The sequence below is a fragment of the Rhinolophus sinicus genome, chromosome 12 (genome assembly GCF_057876585.1).
Source record: "Rhinolophus sinicus isolate RSI-liver-muscle chromosome 12, RSI-T2T, whole genome shotgun sequence".
NCBI classification, from domain to species: domain Eukaryota; kingdom Metazoa; phylum Chordata; class Mammalia; order Chiroptera; family Rhinolophidae; genus Rhinolophus; species Rhinolophus sinicus.
This window is the reverse complement of record NC_142512.1, coordinates 15,124,187-15,144,325: the sequence shown is the minus strand read 5'-3', so window position 1 is coordinate 15,144,325 and position 20,139 is coordinate 15,124,187. Positions and strand designations below refer to the sequence as shown.

The 20,139-nt window shown below is 43.5% G+C and overlaps 1 protein-coding gene across 1 annotated transcript; it reads right to left on the bottom strand.

The window, feature by feature from the left end:
• Window positions 1–889: 889 nt before the first annotated feature.
• GP1BA (glycoprotein Ib platelet subunit alpha) lies at window positions 890–20,081 on the bottom strand. The gene is made up of 3 exons (XM_019715086.3): window positions 20,061–20,081; window positions 3,268–3,353; window positions 890–3,055 (listed from the first exon to the last, which is right to left on the bottom strand). Exon 3 carries the CDS (start codon window positions 3,047–3,049, stop codon window positions 971–973), a length of 2,079 nt encoding a protein of 692 aa, XP_019570645.2. The 5' UTR covers window positions 3,050–3,055; window positions 3,268–3,353; window positions 20,061–20,081; the 3' UTR covers window positions 890–970.
• Window positions 20,082–20,139: the final 58 nt, after the last annotated feature.

Below are 20,139 nucleotides of genomic sequence, written 5' to 3'. Positions count from 1 at the left end.
GGAGAAAGGCCCCACCGAACGTGGTAAGGGGAATGTCAGACTCTGTGGCACCAGGGGAAAGAAGTGGGCTCCTTTTGCCTGCAACCTAGCTTGAGAGCAGGCAACTCAGACTGTTCAGTAAAACCCAACAAGATAGCCCACACCCTTCCCTTGTCCCGCTCACCTGGGCAAAGCAGGAGAGCTGCATTTCCGAGGTCACAGGTGGGAGCAGGCCCCTACCTTCACTCAGTCCTACGGGCCTCAGGCAGGCACACCTCAACAGTATCACTAAGCTCCAGGGAAACTGTTCTTGAGCTGAAATGGGTGCTTGGGGTGGTCTGGCAAGTGGTCACCCCTGGAGGAGAGAGGTAGGCACCCCAGGCAGGGCAAGTGCAGGCTAAAACTAAAGCTTTTTTGGGTGAGTAGTGCACCTAGGGTGGGGGCAGCTGGGGCTTTGGGAATGCTAGTGACAGGTTCCGCAGCCACTCTCCGTCACAAAAAGAATCCAATTTTTCTTTTTTAAATTTTTTATTATACAAATAATATATGGTGGTAGAAAACTAGGAAATCCTAAGCTGAGGAAAGAAAACCATATTTATACCACCAGAGACAATCAGGGCTCCCATCTTGATGAATTTCTTTTCAAATTTTCAATACACAGATAAATAGGACCACAGTATTCTGTTTATTTACCTTTTCCTGAAAACTTCCCAAAAGTGTTAAAAACAGTGGCCTGAGAAACCCCATGTGACCCTCCCATACCCATGCAGCACTGGGAGCTTTGTTCTGTAACCCACACGACTCCATCTCACTACCCATCCTGGTTTGCTGGGTCTGAGGTTGTATTCCTGTGGTGTGAAGAGGAGGCTTCTGATAAAGGAAAAGTAAGACCTCCCACAGATCGTGTGCTCCTTACCCACCCACCCACCCCCAGCTAGATCCCAGTAGGAATGCCCATTAGAGCCTCTCAAGGTCCCCAAACCACCAGCCCTCAGAGGCTGTGGCCAGAGTACCTAATGCCCACTGTACCCAGCAGGTCTTGACCACGACCCAGACTCAGGGCTGAGGGCCGCCGTCCTGTCACCAAAGGCCCCACACGGCCATTAGGCTGGACCCACAGGAAGAGGCTAGAGCGGAAAGTTGGAAGTGACCCACGAAGGAAAAGCAGCCAGGACCGGGGCACCATCACTTGCCTTCCCCTTTGCAGCTCCAGATGTGTGGTGTGCATGGCTGTGGCCAGGGCAACAGACTGGCCAGAGTCCAGGGCCTGTGGTTTCACATGCCCGACCCAGGTCAGCAGCAGGATGAGGACCACAGAGGCAAACAGGAGCCACAGGAGACCCAGGATGTAGAAGCCCAGGGGAAGGAGACAGCACAAGTCAGGGCTGAGAAAAGGGTCGTTTCTAGAGCTATCCACATTCCCTTGGGCCACCCCAAGGACCTTCAGGAGGTCGGCAAACTCAAAGATGATTGTTGTGGATTCTAAAGTAGTAGGGAGTAAGGTGGGTTCTGTGGTAGTTAAGAAGATGGTCGGTTCTGAGGTGGTCGGGGTTGTGGTCGGTTCTGGGGTGGTCAAGGCTATGGTAGGTTCTGGGGTTGTAGGTTCTGGGGTAGTCGGGGCTGTGGTGGGTTCTGGGGTGGTCGGGGCTGTGGTGGGTTCTGGGGTAGGCGGGGCTGTGGTGGGTTCTGGGGTTGTGGTGGGTTCTGGGGTTGTGGTGGGTTCTGGGGTGGTCAGGGTTGTGGTGGGTTCTGGGGTTGTCGGGGCTGTGGTGGGTTCTGGGGTTGTGGTGGGTTCTGGGGTTGTGGTGGGTTCTGGGGTGGTCAGGGTTGTGGTGGGTTCTGGGGTTGTGGTGGGTTCTGGGGTTGTGGTGGGTTCTGGGGTGGTCAGGGTTGTGGTGGGTTCTGGGGTTGTCGGGGCTGTGGTGGGTTCTGGGGTTGTGGTGGGTTCTGGGGTGGTCGGGGCTGTGGTGGGTTCTGGGGTTGTGGTGGGTTCTGGGGTGGTCGGGGATCTGGTGGGTTCAATAGTGGTTGGGAATATGGTCTGTTTCTTAGTGGACTCTTGAGTTGGAGGCAAGTAGGGCACTTGGCTGTCTGGAGAAGTAGCGTGTGGGTAGTGGGTTGTGTGGGCTTTGGTGTTGCTGACCACAACTCTCATTGCAGGCGTGTCACTCGTGTGGTCCTCCTCGTCATAGTCATAGCCGACTGTGTCATCCTCAACCCGGAACGGGGGACAGCCCGCCTCTGAGTAGGCAAAGACGGGTGTTTTGGGCTTATTTACACATTGCACACTCTCCACATTGGGGGTCGTGACCCTGACATCCATATTCTTCTCCCATACGTAGACATTCTTCTCATTTTCCTTCAGCCAGTGACTGAAATAGAGGATGCTGCAGTCACAGAACCAGGGGTTTCCATGGAGGAAAACATAAGGCAGGAGGTGTTCTCCGAAGAAGCCATTTGGTATCGTTCGCAGCCAGTTAGTTTGGAGGTAGAGGGTGTCAAGCTGCACCAAGCCACGTAGGAGCTCAAGAGGCAGCTCCTTCAACTTGTTTGTAGCCAGATTAAGCTTCTTCAGCTGGGGTGTAGGTGCCAGGAGCCGGGGGGGCAGAGTCTGTAGCTTGTTGCCTTGCAGGTAGAGCTCATGGAGGTGGCTCAGGCCATCCAGGATATCAGAAGACAACGAGCCCAGCTCATTGAAGGAGACATCCAGGGTAGTGAGTGCTGGCACTGCCCGTCCTAGCCAGGGCAGGCGTGTCAACTTATTGTGGGGTATTTCCAGGGTCTCCAGCAGTGGCAGCTTCCCATCAGCCTTCAGGTCGGTCAGCTGATTCTCACCCAGGTACAGCTGAGTGAGGCGAGTCAGAGGCATCAGGAACAACAAGGAGAAGGTGCCCAGGCTGTTCTCACCCAGGCGGAGGATGGTTGTGTCTGCTGGCAAATCTGGAGGCAGTTTCTTCAGCCCCCGGTTATCACAGTTCACTTCCACCTGGCTGGCCACTTTGGAGACTTCACAGATGGAGTGGGGATACGAAGGGCTTGGCAGCAGGAGCAGCAAGAGGAGGAGAGGCATGGTGACCTGTGTGTAAGGGGAGCTTGAGTGGGCACCCCGGCATTACAGGCCCTAGCCCTTGCTGAAGCCTCCAGCATCCTTCCCAAAACCTTGGTTCCCACACCTCTCATCCTCTCCACTCCTACCCTTGCCCCCCAAAGCCGAAACTGCTAGCTCCAGGTCCTGGGCCCTTTTCCCTCCCTCAGACCCCCTCTTCCCCAGCCCCAACCCCAGCTTACAGGTAGGCAGAAGACAATCCTCTGCAGGCACAGAGCTCCTTCCAGGATGTGACTCGGTCCTTCTTTCTACCAGCTCCAGGGAGGGCCTGGTCAGAGGCAGGAAGGGGTTGGGGATGGGTCGGAAATGCCAGCCTGATAGGGACTCCTGCGACCTGGTGAACAGTCTCCCTCCCGGACACAGGCCCTTATCACCCCCTTCCACATCTTTCCCCCAAGCCTTCCTTTAGGCTTTATTCTCTCCCACTTTCCTTCTACACTGGGGAGATTGGGAGTGGACTCTTCCAACCATCACCCTCATCCAGCTTTTAGAAACCTCTCCAGCTGCCACTCTCACTTCCCCTTCACAGCTATATTATCAGAGTTGCCTAATTTTAACCCTCACCTCTCGCTGCCTTCTCACCCAACTCTGGGCTGGTTTATTACCCCCCAATCCTCCACGTTGTTCTTGCCAAGATCTCCAGTGGTTCTCACCCCTCTACATCCACTGCACACGTCTCCATTGTGATCTTACTTGTTTTCTGTCGCCTGCATACCCGTGGCCACACCCACCTTAGGACTCATGACGCTAATTTTCCTGGTTTTCCTCTTACCTCTCTGGCTGGCCCTTCTCAATCATCTTTGTGGATTCCTCTTCCTCTGCCCTTCATGAAAATTAACCTGCCCCCAGACTTTGGTTCTTCGGCCCTCTTCTTTTCTTATGCTACACAATCACCTGAGATTATCCTCATCCACTTTCTTGCCTTCAACCACCACCTATACTCCAGTGACTCTCAGATCTTTATCTGTAGCCCAGACTCCTCTCCTGAGATCCAAATACGTATGTCCCACTGCCTTTTGGATTTCTTGGATGTCTCAAAGGCACTAAAACAATATGTTCAAAACTGAGCTCATCATCTCTCTCCAAGTGGCTTATCCTCCTGTGTTGTCCAACCTGGTGAATGGCGCCATCATCCACTCATTTATCTGCCATTCACTCAATACAAACAAAACCCCTCATAGCCATCCTTAACTCCTCCCCTCTCTCATCCCCACATCCAACCTGTCACCAAGTCCTGCTGATTGTACCTCCTAATTTCTCCCAAATCCAATTCCTTCCATTTCCCCTGCCACCATTCCCCGTCCAGAGTGCCACCTTCTCTCTACTGCTTCACTGCAACAGCCTCCCATCTGGTCTCCCAGCTGTCTAACTTTCCTTCTTTTTCCCATTTCCCACCGCAGTGGTCTTTCAGAACTTCAAATTTGTTCCAGTCCTTCCCCTGCATGAAACTCATCAGTGGCTCCTTAGAGCTCTCAGGAGGAAGTCTAAGATCCCTAACGTGGCCTGTAGAGTCCTGTGTGATCTGACCCTTGCCTACCTGTCCAGCCCCTCTCTTAACACTCTACCCTACGCTCTAGACCATTCTCTTTCTTGCACCTGGACTCTCTTCTTACCCCTTATCCCCTCCTGTGTAATTCTTACTTAACTGGAAAGTTCCAGCCTAGAATTTTTCCCTCTAGAAAGCCTTTTAGGACTTCCAAACACCAAGTTAGGTGCCTGTTTCAGAGACTCAGCCACCATGTCTGTTGGTCCACTGCCCCTTCTAATGATGAAAATGTGCCACCTCCTGTCTCCCACGCATCCACATGAACCTGCCCCTATCTGATCACCTCTGGGGACGGGACAAGGGAGGGACACTTGAGCCAGATACAGTTAATCTGTAGCCTTGCCATTTATATACTTTTCTGGCTGCAAAAAGTATTTGAAAATTTGGAGAAAATGAGGTAGCAAGTAGCAGAAAGTAAGGTTGAAAGTTGCATAGAAAGAGGCTATGATGTGGAATAAGGCCCCTGAGGCTGTTGATTTTTGCGGCATTGTTATCAGGGTTTTTAGTTATAAGCAACAGAAAATGGTCTGGCTAATACAGGCTGAAAAGGAATTTATTAAAAACACATTGGTTACTTCACAGACTTGCCAGTGAGGCCTAGAGAACCAGACTTGGAACTGTGTAGCCAGGAACAGTGCCCAAAACCAGGCTGCAGAACCAGTCCGGTGAGCAAAACTCTGTTTCTGCTTTAAGACCAGGTCACTGAAGCTTGCACCACTCCAGCTGCTGAGCCGGGAGCTCAGTGTCATCACAACCTCCCTGCTACAGAGAGAGAATCCTGCAACACCCTTACTCCTTTGTGTTACTAGTTTCTGATTCACAGTGTGGGTGTGAGTCTGATTGGTTATGTGCCTGTAACCCAGCTGCAAGGAGGTCCAGGAAAGCAAGTATCTGATATTTTCAGCTTCTGTAATGGGAGCCAGGCTCTGCTTCTCCAAAGATTCATAAGTTGAAGGCTTTTGCAGACATAGGAAAGAGATTCATATGCTTTGGCACCTACTGAAATGATCCTATCCTTTACTTTCTTCACATGTCAATGTCTTGAATTTTTTTTCTAATTTTGCATTTTTGAATGCTTGGGATGAACCCTACTTGGCCATTATGAATGATTCTTTTAGTATAATTCTAGGTTTGTTTGCTCATATTTTATTTAGAACTTTTACATCTAAGTTAGAAAATAGGAGTGACCCAGGGTGACATCAGCATCATGGCTGAGTGAGCAGACTCCATTGTTTCTCCACTTAAACTTACAACAAGTCAGACAACTATAATTCAATAAAGGATCCCCTGCTCAACACACAAACATGCCCAAAAGAGCCACACATTTTGATATTTAAAGGGGAGTGTATTGGAATGAACACAGAAAGTGGAATGGGGGGAGGAAACAGAAGGTGGCCACTGATGCCCGTCAGCACCCACTGCGGCTCTACTGGTGGCAGAGAAGTCAGGCTGCAGCCCCTCACACTATGACCTGGAGTCCACAAGGGGCAGAAACAGTTTCTCTCCTGACAAGGCAGCTCTCTTTCCTCTCCCCATCCTGGCAGAGTGGGTAGCGGTGGTTGGGAAGCTTAAAATAACACAGCTGACCACCATTACTGGAAAGGGGGTGGAGCCATGAGATTACAAATTTACATCCCCTGCCCTACATTCCTCAGGAGAGCCTGGTAAAGAAAACTGAGATGTCCCAAGCAGCCTAACAAAAAGAGAGTACCCTGCCTATGTCAACCTGCTGAATTGTTGAGAGCAAAATGGTATTAAACAAGAGTTCACTACCTCAACTGTGCAGGCAGAGAAACAATCCATCAAGCACTATGAACAACCAAGGTAACTTGGGAACACAGAAAGAAAATGAAATATCCAGAAACCAAACTCAAAGTCATGGAAGATAGTGATTTAAATGACAGAGAATTCAAGATTGCAGTTATAAAGAAACTCAATGATATACAGGAAAACACAGAGTCAGTTCAATGATCCCAGGAATAAAAGGGGAAATTTGCCAAAGAGATGGAAACTATAAAAAAGAACCAAAACGAAATTCTGGAGCTGAAGAACTCAGTAAAGGAGATGAGGAATACACTAGAGAGCACTAAAAATAGAGCAGATCATATGGAAGAGAGAATTTGTGAGCTTGAACTTAGAAACCTAGAAATGACCCAGGACGAAAAAGAGAGAGAGAACTAAGAGCTTTTTCAAAATGAAAGAACTCTATGAGAACTATCTGACTAAATTAGAAAGTGCAACATAAGGACAATAGATATGCCAGAAGGAGAAGGCGGGAGATGGGAACAGAGAGCTTACCCAAAGAAATAATTGATAAGAACTTCCCAAGCCTATGGAAAGAACTGGACTTTAGAACATAGAAAGCTAACAGAACACCTAATTATATCGATGCAAAAAGACTTTCTCCAAGACACATTTTACTCAAACTGTCAAAAATCAACGACGGGCCGGCCCGGTGGCTCAGGTGGTTAGAGCTCCATGCTCCTAACTCTGAAGGCTGCCAGTTCGATTCCCACATGGGCCAGTGGGCTCTCAACCACAAGGTTGCCGGTTCGACTCCCACAAGGGATGGTGGGCTCCGCTCCCTGCAACTAGTAGCGGCAACTGGACCTGGAGCTGAGCTGCGCCCTCCACAAGTAAGACTGAAAGGACAACAACTTGACTTGGAAAAAAAGTCCTGGAAGTACAAACTGTTCCCCCGTAAAGTCCTGTTCCCCTTCCCCAATAAAATCTTAAAAAAAAAAAAAAAAAAAAAAAATCAATGACAAAGAATTCTTGAGGCAGTTGGGCAAAAATTACTATAACCTACAAAGAAAACCTTATTGTATTATCAAAAGATTTTTCAGCAGAAAAATTACTAGACAGGAGAGAGTGGAAGGAAATATTCAAAGTATTGAAAGAGAGGAACAATCAGCCAAGGATAATATATGAAGAAAAGTTATCCTTTAGATATGAAGGAGAAATAAAGCCTTTCCCAGACAAATAAAAGTTGAGAGAATTGACCACCACGAGACCTGCAGTACAAGAATTGTTGAAAGGAGCTCTTCTACCAGAAACAAAAAAGACAAAAGTATACAAAACTTTTAGTAAAATTACCAACAAACAGAAACAGGAAACTGCAAATCTACTTCAGAATAGGATATTAAATAATTATAACATAAAGGTTAAAGGGGACATTAAAAATATAGCTGCTGCAATTTGGTATCAAATGCACAACCTAAAAAGGGATAATTTGTGACAACAAAATCACAAAAGGGGAGGAGTAAAATGACTGAACAGGTACAGGTGAATGAAGGTAAGAGGCAATCTGAAGAAAAAGAACTATTGCATGTGTGAGACATTTTACACAAACCTAATGGTAACCACAAAACAAAAATTCAGAGCTGAGACTTGAAACATTTAAAAAAGTGTAAACAGAGAAAAAATAATAGTAAACTGCCAAACCAACGTAGCAGACAGAATCAAAAAGGGAAAGAAACAATGGAGATATAGAGAAACCAGAAAACAAGATTAAATGGCTGTATTAAATCCCCATATGTCAATTATCACCCTAACTGTAAATGGACTGAAATCACCAATCAAAAGACACAAAGTAGCGGGATGGATTAAAAAATAAAACCCAATTATATATTGCCTGTAGGAGATTCATCTCAGTTCCAAACACAAGCAAAGGGATGGAAGATGATACCTCAAGCAAATGGCATCCAGAGGAAAGCAGGTATAGTAGTATTTATATCAGACAAAATCAATTTCAAGATAAAAAAGGTAACAAAAGACAAAGATGGACATTTTATAATGATAAAGGGGACAACTCAACAAGAAGACATAATACTTATCAATATATATGCACCCAATCTGGAAGCACCTAATATATAAAGCAACTACTAACAGACCTAAAGGGAGAAGCTGACAAAAATACAATTATAGTAGGAGACCTGAATACTCTTTTGACAGCAATGGATAGATCATCCAGACAGAAAGTCAATAAGGAATACTGGCCTTACATGACACAGTAGACAAATTGAGCTTAATTGATATTTATAGAAATCTCATTCCTAAAATGACAGAATACATATTCTTCTCAAGTGCATACAGAATATTCTCAAGGATAGACCATAAGTTGGGGCACAAAACTAATCTTAAGAAATTTAAGAAGACTGAAATCATACCAAGCATATTTTCCAATCACAATGGTATGAAACTGGAAATTAACTATAAGAAGAAAACTGAAAACCACAAATATGTGGAGATCAAAAACATGCTACTGAAAAACAATTGGGTCAAAGAAGAAATAAAAGAAGAGATCAAAAGATAATAGAGACAAATGAAAATAAAAACACGACATACCAGACTTTTTCAGATGCAGCAAAAGAGATACTAAGAGGTAAGTTTATAGCATTACAGGCCTACCTGAAGAAACAAGAAAAATCTCAAATAAACATTCTAACATTGTGCCATAAAGAACTACAAAAAGAAGAGCAAATGAAGCCCAAAGTCAGCAGAAGGAAGGAAATAATAAAAATCCCTGTGGAAATAAATGAAATAGAGAACAAAAAGACAATAGAAAAAAATTAATGAAACGAAGAGAACTGGTTCTTTGAAAAGAAAAACAAAATGACAAATCTCTGTCTAGATTCATAGAGAGAAAAAGGGAGAAGACTCAAGTAAATAAAATCAGAAATGAAAGAGAAGTTACATCAGATACCACAGAAATGCAAAGGATTATACAGGAATACTATGAAAGGCTATATGCCACCAGATTTGATAACCTCGAAGAAATGGACAAATTTTCAGATATATACAAGCTTCCTAGACTGAATCATGAAGATTTGAAAAACTTAAACAGACTGATCACGAGTAAGGAAATTGAAACAGTCATCAAAAACCTGCCTGGACCAGACGGCCTTACTGGTGAATTCTACCAAACATCCAAAGTAGGTTTAGTACCAATTTTTTCAACCGATTCCATAAAATTGAAGAGGAGGGAATACTTCTTAACTCATTTTACAAGGCCAACATTACCCTAATACCAAAACCAGGCAAGGACAACACTAAGAAAGAAAAATATAGGTCAATATCTCTGAGGAACATAATACAAAAATACTAAACAAAATACTAGCAAACAGAATACAAGAATACAGTAAAAGGATCATACATCATGATCAAGTGGGGTTCATTTCAGGATGCAAAGATGGTTCAGTATCAACAAATCAATTGATATGCCACATTAACAAAATAAAAACCATAAGATCATATCAATACATGCAGAAAAAGCATTTGACAAGATACAACATCCATTTATGATTTTAAAAAAAACAACACTCAGAATGAGAAGTTCGCTACCTCAACATAATAAAGGCCATATAAGGCAAACTCTCCGCTGACATTATACTCAATGGTGAAAAACTGGAAGTTTTTCCTCTAAGATCAGGAACAAGATCCCCATCCTTGCCACTGTTATTCAATATAGTAAATGGAAGACCTAGCCAGAGAAATTAGACAAGAAAAAGAAATAAAAGGCATCCAAATTGGAAATGAAGAAGTAAAACTGTTGCTACTTGCAGATGATATGGTTCTATACATAGAAAACCCTAAAGACTCCACCCATAAAGAACTATTAGAAACAATAAACAAATGCAGTAGAGTTGCAGGATACATCAACATACAAAAATCAATTGTATTAATATATACTAACAATGAAACATCAGAAAGAGAAATTAAAACAGTCCCATTTACAATGGCAACAAAAAGGATAAAATACCTAGAAATAAATTTTAAAAAGTGAAGGACTTTTACACTAAAAACTACAAGACATTGTTGAAAGAAATTGAAGAAGACATAAAAAAATGGAAAGATATTCTACATTCATGGATTGGAAGAATTAACATTGTTAAAATGGTTATATTACCTAAAGCAATATGCAGATTTAGTGCAATCACTATCAAAATCCCAATGGCGTTTTTCAAAGAAATAGAACAAACAAATCTTCAAATTTGTATGAAACCACAAGACTGCAAACAGCCAAAGCAGTCTTGAAAAAAAAAAAAAAAAAAAGAACAAAGCCATAGATATCACACTCCCTGACTTCAAACTATACTACAAAGCTAAAGCAATCCAATCAGTATGATATTGGCATAAAAAACAGACACACAGAAGAATAGAACAGAATTGAGAACCCATAGATATAGAAAATAGACGTATACCATGTTTCCCCCAAAATAAGACCTAGATGGACAATCAGCTCTAATGCATCTTTTGGAGCAAAAATTAATATAAGACCTGGTTTTATTTTAATATAATATCAGACCGGGTCTTAATATAATAATATAATATAATAATAATATAATATAATAATAATGTAATATAATAATATAATATAATATAATACCGTGTCTTATATTAATTTTTGCTCCAAAAGATTCATTAGAGCTGATTGTCCAGCTAGGTCTTATTTTCGGGGAAACATGGTAGGTATAGAGAACAAGCTGATGGTTGCCAAAAGGGAGGGGGTGGAGGCACGGGGAAATTTTTTAAAATTTTTGAAAAGAATTGAGATCCCAGAAATAAACCCACACAAATATGAGCAACTAATTTTCAACAGAGGAGCCAACACCATACAATGGAGAAAGGAAAGTCTCTTCAATAAATGGTGCTGGGAAAACTGTAAAAGAATAAAACTAGACTACTATTTGGCACCATCCATAAATATTAACTCGAAATGGATTAAAGACTTGAGTATAAGACCTGAAACAATCAAACACATAGAAGAAACCATTATCAGTGACGTTAACTTTGGTAACTTGATTCGGGTGAAATTCACCATGTTTCTCCACTGTCAAGATTCTATTTTTCCTTTTGTAACTAAGGATTTGGAGGTGGGGATACTTTAATACTATGCAATTATATTGTTCCTAATCAAATTTTGGCTCACAATTTGCAGCATCCATTGATGATTCTTGCCTGAATCAATTTTGCCATGAAGGTTGACAAACATTTGTGTGTGTGTGTGATTTAAGTTTATTCCTTTTTCCTTGTAACCAAAAGAACTCGACAAAAACAAAAATTAGAATCAAAAGTGGGGTTTCGTGGAACTAATCCTGAGTGTCAGCAGGTGGAATGGAATGTTTCCTCTAATAGATCTACTAATAGAGCAGTCCCCTGGGGTCTTGTGGACCCTAACCACCAGCGCTATGTCAGTGGGGCTGTGGAGAATTTGGTAGCTCTAGCTCTGGATCAATTCCAGGGGGGAAATTATACTTTGAGCTCTCTAGACTGGATTACTTACTGTATTATAAATTCCTACAATCCTGCCAAAGCTATTATGATTCATTGTTTTAACGTCTGTTTACCCCTCTAGACGGCAAGCTTTGGGACAGTAGCCACTCAGAAACAGAGCCCCTGCGCTAAGTGGTAGAAACTTACCTAGACTACTGAAGGAGGAATAACCAAATTAAATAAGATCCCTCCTTTGGCTTCTCTCTGTGTGCTTCCTCTAGTGTCTTTTATTATCGTCTGAACAATGATCCTGCCAAAATCCTACCTGCACATTTGCTGAAAAAAATGCCACTTTGGCAAAATATGCTCCCTCTGCTCCCGCACTCAACGATGCCAACCCAGCTGCGTTTCTGTAGGGATCAAGTTCACTGTTGTGCATTTTGTTCGCTGTTGTCACTCCAGTGCCTGGCATCGTCCTTAATCAATATTTCTTGAATAAATGAAGGAATGTAAACAGACAATAGAAGGGAGGGTCTGTGATGTCCTTTGATAAGCAGAATTTCTTAATTTTAATGTACTGAAATTCATTAATGTTTCTTTTCATGGTTTGTGGTTAGGGTATCTTGTGAGAAAATCTCACCCTAAGGTCACAAAAATACTCTCCTACAGTTTCTTCTGTTAGGTTTATGGTTTTACCTTTTGTTCTAAAGTCTTTACTCCATCTGGAGTTTACTTTTGTATGTGGTGTGAGGTAGAGACACAGCTTGATTTCTTTTGTCTCATAGAGTGAGTCAGCTACTTACCCCATTTGCTAGACCTGTTTCCACTGATGTCATTCTACCTTTATCCTATATCAAGTATGCAAATGGGCTGTTTCTGCTCTCTCTATTTATTTGTCAGTTACTAAACAGTACCCATTGTGTTTTTTATGTGTTTGTTTGCTTTGACTTTTGTGGTGTTTTATATCTGACAGGGCAATTCCCTCTACTTCACTCTTCTTTTTCAAAACTGATGTGGCTATTCACATGCCTTCATAATGTCATATACATTTTAGAATAAGTGTATCAAGTTCCCAAAAATTTAACTTATGTTATTTTAGGGAGAATTTACATATTTATAATATTGAGTTGGCCCATCCAAAGAGTTTATCTCTCCATTTATACTGAATTTTATGTCTTTTAGGAGCTTCAAATTTTTTCCATAATGGGCAGCTGGTTAGCTCAGTTTGTTAAGAGTGCAGTGCTCTCAACAACAAGGTTGCCGGTTCAATCCCCACATGGGCCACTGTGAGCTGCACCCTCTGCAACTAGATTGAAACAACTACTTGAGTTGGAGCTGATGGGTCCTGGAAAAACACACTTAAGACAAATTTTTTTTCCCATAAAGATTTTACATAAATGTAAAGGAAGATGGGAATTGTATTATTTTTCATTTTATACAATTGTCATACTTTACAAAAATGGATATAGTCCATAGAAGTGTAACCTAACCCATTGCATCTGAAAGGAAACACTGTTTGTAATTGTTTAAAATGGGCTTGAAGAATTATACCAAGGTTTTCCTCTGACTTGGAGTGGTTTTCTCCTGGACTATCGGAATCAGCAGAACCCTTGCTGGAGGCATCTACCGTCCCATCACCTTCTCCACCACTATCTTCTCACTGTCTGAAGCCAAGTCCACAGTGTCCTAGAAACTTCTAGAAACTTCTTGGGAATGTACTGTCCATTCTTTAGACATTGAGACTTCCCTTTCCTGACTCATTTTCTTGTCTTCCTCTATTCTGAAGTGAGAAGCTTTTCTGTGTGTGTGTGTGTGTGTGTGTTTTAAAGATTTTATTGGGGAAAGGGAACAGGACTTTATTGAGGAACAGTGTGTACTTCCGGGACTTTTCCAAGTCAAGTTGCTGTCTTTTCAATCTTAGTTGTGGAGGGCGCAGCTCAGCTCCAGGTCCACTTGCCGTTAGTTGCAGGGGGCGCAGCCCACCATCCCTTGTGGGAGTCGAGGAGTCGAACCGGCAACCTTGTGGTTGAGAGCCCGCGCTCCAATCAACTGAGCCACCTGGGAGCTGAGCAGCAGCTCATTGACTTCATTCTAGTTGTGGAGGGCGTAGCTCACTGGCCCATGTGGGAATCAAACTGGCAGCCCCGTTGTCCAGAGCTCATGTTCTAACCAACTGAGCCAACCCATCTGCCCCTAAAGTGAGAAGTTGATTCGAGATCTTTAACAAGGTGACCAATATGGACTTTCTTTCCTGAAGGAGTAAGTCCAAAGGATTGTTTCTTCTTCACCCAAGTCAGTAAGGAGGTTGCCGCCTGGGGACAGCTAACACTTCACCTAGGGCCTGAGGACTCCATCCGTTCTCTCCCCCACCCCATTAATCCCCCTCTTTTTGTGAAGTTATTTATTATGATTCTTTACCATTCTCATCTCTTTTCAGAGAAGCCAGCCACCCTTCCGCTCTGGCCTGCTGTTTCCCTCCCACACCTGGACCCACCACCGTCTCTCTTCCCAGGGGCTTCTCAGTTTCACAGCAGTGCTTTCACACTTGCTACATTTCCAGGTTTGGGTTTTGAAGAGAGAGCCAGCAGGCCAAGTGATTTCACCACCTTCTCAGCTTTTAATGGTTTTCTATGAGCACTTTATTAATAGAGGAAACAAGCCATCGGTTTCACATATTTTCTCCCGGTTTGCCATTTGCTTGTCTTTGGTTTTATATTTTTTACCCTACAGAAGTTTTCTGCATTTTCTCTTTTTCTTTATGGTCTCTGATATGGGGCCCCTGGGAAGGGAAGAAAGGCCTTTCTCCCTCCAAAATAATGAATATATTCATCCTTGTTTTATTCTAGAACTTTCTTGGCTTTATCTTACATTCAAATACCTGACCTACCACCAAATAGAAGTAGAGAGATGAGGGTCTTGTGGTTATTTTGATTATTGGTTTTCCAATGATCTCAAAGGTCTTTATTTGTGTGCCTTATTTTCTACATTAATGCATTATTTTCTCTTCATTGTATTGCAGATTCTCATATCTTGGAACAAATATTATTTTGTTCCATTGATATGAATAAGCAGTTGTCAAAGGAAAAAAGAGATACATATAGATGGTCAGTACATCAACAGTTAAAAAAAAAAAAAAAGAAAAGAAAAAGAACTCTTTGTCCCAGAAATTTCAGTGCTAGGAATTAACCCTATAGATATATTTGCAAAACTATGCCAAAGATAAATGCATAAATATGTTCGCTGTTGCATAGTATATTATTGCAAAACCCAAGATGGTTAGCACTTTAAATGTCTATCTGCTAGGAAATGGATAAATTATCTATGGTACATTCGTACAGTGGGACACTGTGCAGCAGTTAAAAAAATTAGGAAGACTTGTAGGTACTGATATGAGCCAATCTCTACAAAAAGTTGCTGAATAGTAAACACAGTATAATACTTTTTGTATCCATTTATGTAATATTATATATGTGTAATATATATTACATGTTATGTATTATATATAATATTACATATTACAGAGGGTGCCAAAAAATGTATACACATTTTAAGAAAGGAAAAAAACTGTATTAAAATTGTAATAATATATACCAATAACAAAAGATGAATACAAATCATGTGTACACATTTTTTTGGCACCCCCCCCCCCCCGGTATACAAGATCTGACAATTAAGTTTGTGAACTTTTGCAACGATGTTGCTAAACTTTTTTGATATCAGAGGCATTATTCATTATGAATTTGTACCAACTGGACAAACAGTTCGCTAAATTTACTATTTGGAAGTGCTGAAAAGGCTGCGTGAAAAAGTTAGACTACCTGAACTTTTCGCCAACAATTCATGGCTCTTGCATCACGACAATGCACCAGCTTAGACGGCACTGTCTGTGAGGGAGTTTTTAGCCAGTAAACAAATAACTGCATTGGAACACCCTCCCTACTCACCTGACCTGGCCCCCAGTGACTTCTTTCTTTACCCAAAGATAAAGGAAATATTGAAAGGAAGACATTTTGATGACATTCAGGACATCAAGGGTAATACAACGACAGCTCTGATGGCCATTCTGGAAAAAGAGTTCCAAAATTGCTTTGAAGGGTGGACTAGGCACTGGCGTCAATAGCTTCCCAAGGGGATTACTTCGAAGGTGACCTAGTGATACTCAGCAATGAAGTATGTAGCACTTTTCCTAGGATGAGTTCACGAACTTAATTATTTGACCTTGTGTGTGTGTGTGTGTGTGTGTGTGTGTGTGTGTGTGTTTGTGTGTGTGTATGCTGGACTTTGGTGTAGAAAGATTTACATTTAACTGAAGCCGTTAACCTTTGGAGAGGAACTGGGTAAAAACAGGAAAGCTTTTGATTTTCATTGTCTTTCTGCACTTCAATTGTTCTAGTGATGGCATATATCACTTCTTTTTTATTGTCAGAAGGGTTTTTCTGGATATTGTGTTATGAGGCATTTTTGTTTATTTCTTTACTATTTGGAAGTACATCCTAATATCGTTACCTCAGGAAAAGGGGGATTTACTGGAAAGATACTGAGGTACTGAGGTACCTCATTCAAAGGAAGAACTAGGCTGTCTGTGGGAGGAGACAAGAGCTGCTGGGCCTCTGGAGCTTCTGGGACCGGGGGCTGGGATGCTGGGGGCCCTTTCTTGTCTCTACTTGTCTTTGTGTATCAGCTGCATTCTCTCTCAGCCACGAAAAAGATGAGGAATGAACATGGCTGCCTCGTACATTTAAATTTCATATCTTACAGCTCCTACAGCAGAAAGAGATGGACTTCCTCAATTCCTGATTGACAAAATTCTCAGGGAAGGGCTTTCTTTGGCCTGGCTTGGGTTTGGTGTTTTCTCCTGGACCCATCAACTCCGGCCAGAGGTGGGGTGCCTCTAAGTGCCAAGCAAACTCTCTGGGGTCACACAGTTGGAGAAGAACAGTTCTCAGTAGTAGGGAGGGTGCTGGGAAGGTAAGGCACTCCTTCCTTCAGTTACTCATTTGTTCAGTAAATTTTTATCATGCACCTACTATGCGCTAGGCTCTGTGCTATGTGCCTTTAACAAAGTAAACCAGCAAGGTCTCAGCAATCAGAGAGCATAGGTTCCAGTGAGGGAGACAGTCTAGAAATCAGTGTCTGCTGTCCCTCCCTGTCCTAGCTCAGCCAATTCACTCTCTCCATTCACAAAGGGAAAAGGGGCTCTTTTTGTTGCATGCAGAGGGTGCCCTCATCAGAACAGCTTGGGGATGTTTCCACAGTGAGGACAGTGATGACTAAGAAACAGAAGCTTGGCAGGCCTGGCTGCTGGGGCAGCTGTAGCGGTTCTGAGATACCAGCCAAGAGTCAGTAGGTGAAGGGAGTGGCTTCCTGTTGAGCTAATAAGATCTTTGGGTCTAGCTTGGAAGCCAAGGCGTACCCAGAAACAAAATTGTCAGGCAGCTCACTAAAAGTCTGTGGATTTTCATTATAAAAAACCCAGGCCTGAGTCAGGTACCTGACTCTACCATTCTACCAACTGGCAGGAAGTCTCAGTCCCTTAGGCAATTGTCATCCTGAGCAAACAGAAGACACACACACACACACACACACACACACACACACACACACACACACAGTGGCTCAAGTCTGTGCCAGCACTAGCGGGATGGACTGTGGCAAGGATGGGGGTGGGGTGAGGGTGGAGAGATGGGAGGAGGGGAGGGTGTTCTGGGTAAGAGCCTCTCCTGGAGACACCCCAGGGGAAGGTTTCCGATGTGCTGACTTTGCAAGAGATGCCCATGGGATTCACTGATCTGAGCAAGACCACCACCCAGGAGTTATCATTCCAGTCGGGGACCCTACAGCAAGGCGCTATGCTGGAGAACGTGATACATGCTGGGCCAATAACTAAAGGTGCAACACATGGGCTGGGGCATCAAGGGACAAGGATTTCTACTTACTCTCCCTCCACCCCAAACTACTCTTCCACGTGTAGGTTGTTAGTCCAAATGTGCCTTTGTCCCACTACTGTATCTTTTTTTTTTTATTAAATTTATTGGGGTGACAATTGTTAGTAAAATTACATAGATTTCAGGTGTACAATTCTGTATTACATCATCTATAAATCCCATTGTGTGTTCATCACCCAGAGTCAGTTCTCCTTCCATCACCATATATTTGATCCCCCTTACCTTCATCTCCCACCCCCCAACCCCCTCCACTACTGTATCTTATATGATGTGGGCTGTGCGTGTGTGCGTGTGTGCGTGTGTGTGTGTTTATACATGATGTAGTGATGGTGATTTAAATTGAGGATTTAGCCCATATATTGGAGAATGGATGAAAATCGCACCTGGAGGAGACTGTGTGTAACCTGAGGACACAGGACTCTGAGGTTGAGAGCTTTTTTGAAGGGCCCCTGCCACAATCATTTTTGGAAGCAAGACATCAAGTTTCAATCCTGCTGGGGAGGAAGTAGTGTATTTTCAGTCGCAGTAATGAGAACGGGGTCGTGACAGGGTGTTTTGGAAACTAAATATATAGGCAGTGGGCTGGGTTGGTAAGAAGTGGAAGGCTCTGGAGAGGCAGCCACACCTACCACCCTTGGTAAATGTGGCTGCCTTAGGCCAACCCCATGACCATACCGTACCTGAGCCCATAGCCGCACGGCATCAGATAGGTAACGATGGCAGCAAAGGTCGAATTGGCTGCATCTGCAGAGAAAAGCCAACGGCTCGACTTGGGGCCAAAATCGAGGTGAAATGAGGCAGAAGCCCCACAGTATAGAGAATTCACAAAGTCGAGAGAAAAGGCAGACTGGTCAGGAGTGAGAGGAGTACAGCAAACACAGCGGAGACAGGAGAGGCGGGCGTGGGTGGTCCTAGAGCTGTCCTAGCCTCTGACACTGGTCCAGTTTGTCCCAGTCTGTGTAAGTCTACAGGAAACCTGGCTTGTGGATTTGATTCTTGTAACACAAAGAAGCTACCTACAACTTCATGGCTCCTGTGTTGTTTTTTATTATTATTACCCTTTTGATAGTTCTGATGTCACTGTCTGCTTCTAGGTCTCTCCTTTCACCTCAAGACCATGTCTGACTCATCTCTATAATAACAGCATCTGACCCTGTGCAGGGAATCTTGCAGGTGCCCATTCATGTTTGAACAAATATCTGTATTTATCACAACTCTTGGCCCAGGCACTGACCCAGACACTGTGGACTAAGCAGCAGCACAGATTTTAGAGTCAATACGTTTCAGCCACATGCAAGGAGCCGAGTTGGGCCAAATAGTTTCTTTCTGGGAAACATGGAATGATAAGGCAGTTAGCAGTGGAAGCAGAGGCTTCAAGGATGTGTAGGAAATGGACAAGCTGTGTGGACCTTCTGGTGTTTAGCGTCCTCCTGTGTAACATGGGGGCAATTAGGAGGGACCTCACAGTAGAGGAAGGAGACCCAAAAACGGTCAGGAAAGTGTTCTGTGTGGTGTAAAATGAACACAGGTATACAAGTACACGATTAATAAAGCTGACTGACAAGTCTCATGCCTTATTGCCAATCTATTTGTGTGACCTTGCACCTGACTTTAGAGTCCTCTTTCGTACATTCAGGACAATGGTAACTGCTTTGCTGGATTGGTATGAGAAAGCAATGTGTAAGGCATAAAAAGTACTTAGTCCAGTACCTCCCACCCGTGAGGAAACATATGGATATCTTCTTAAAAAACCAGATTCCTGGCACCCCATCTCTGCCATCTTCCTAAATGGGGATTCTTTGAAGATGGAGCCTAGGAATCTGAATTTTAAATAAGCATCCCAGGTGACTGATTAGGGTGGCCCAGGGAAACGTGAAGAAACACTGAAAGTATCAAATAAGGTGTGTGTGTACCGGGTGGGGGAGGCAGTACTATCATATGTGGCCACCAGGGGGCAGCAGGGAGCTGCAAAGAGAAACTTGCCTGTCTGGCAGGTGCCCCAGAGGGGCTGGCGATGGGTAGACATAGATGGCTTGTGAGAGGTGGACCTTATATTGCAGCGTCTCCTTTGCCCCGTGGAGTCTTTTACTCTAGACTAATCCCCTGTGACTACCTGTCTCGTTCCCAGATCTGATAGACACTTTGCTTTTGCAACATTCTACCAGCAGAAACTGCATCAGTGTGACCTTGGCCAGGCTGGGGCTAGTGGTAATGTTCCACATGGGTGAATACGGGAGGCAAGGGATGTCACCTGCAGTGGGAAGCTTACGCAAAGGACACTGGTGCATGTTGAAAGCAGGACCTCCCATCTCCCGCTGCCAGTTTTGTTCTCCCAGGTGCTCTTGAAT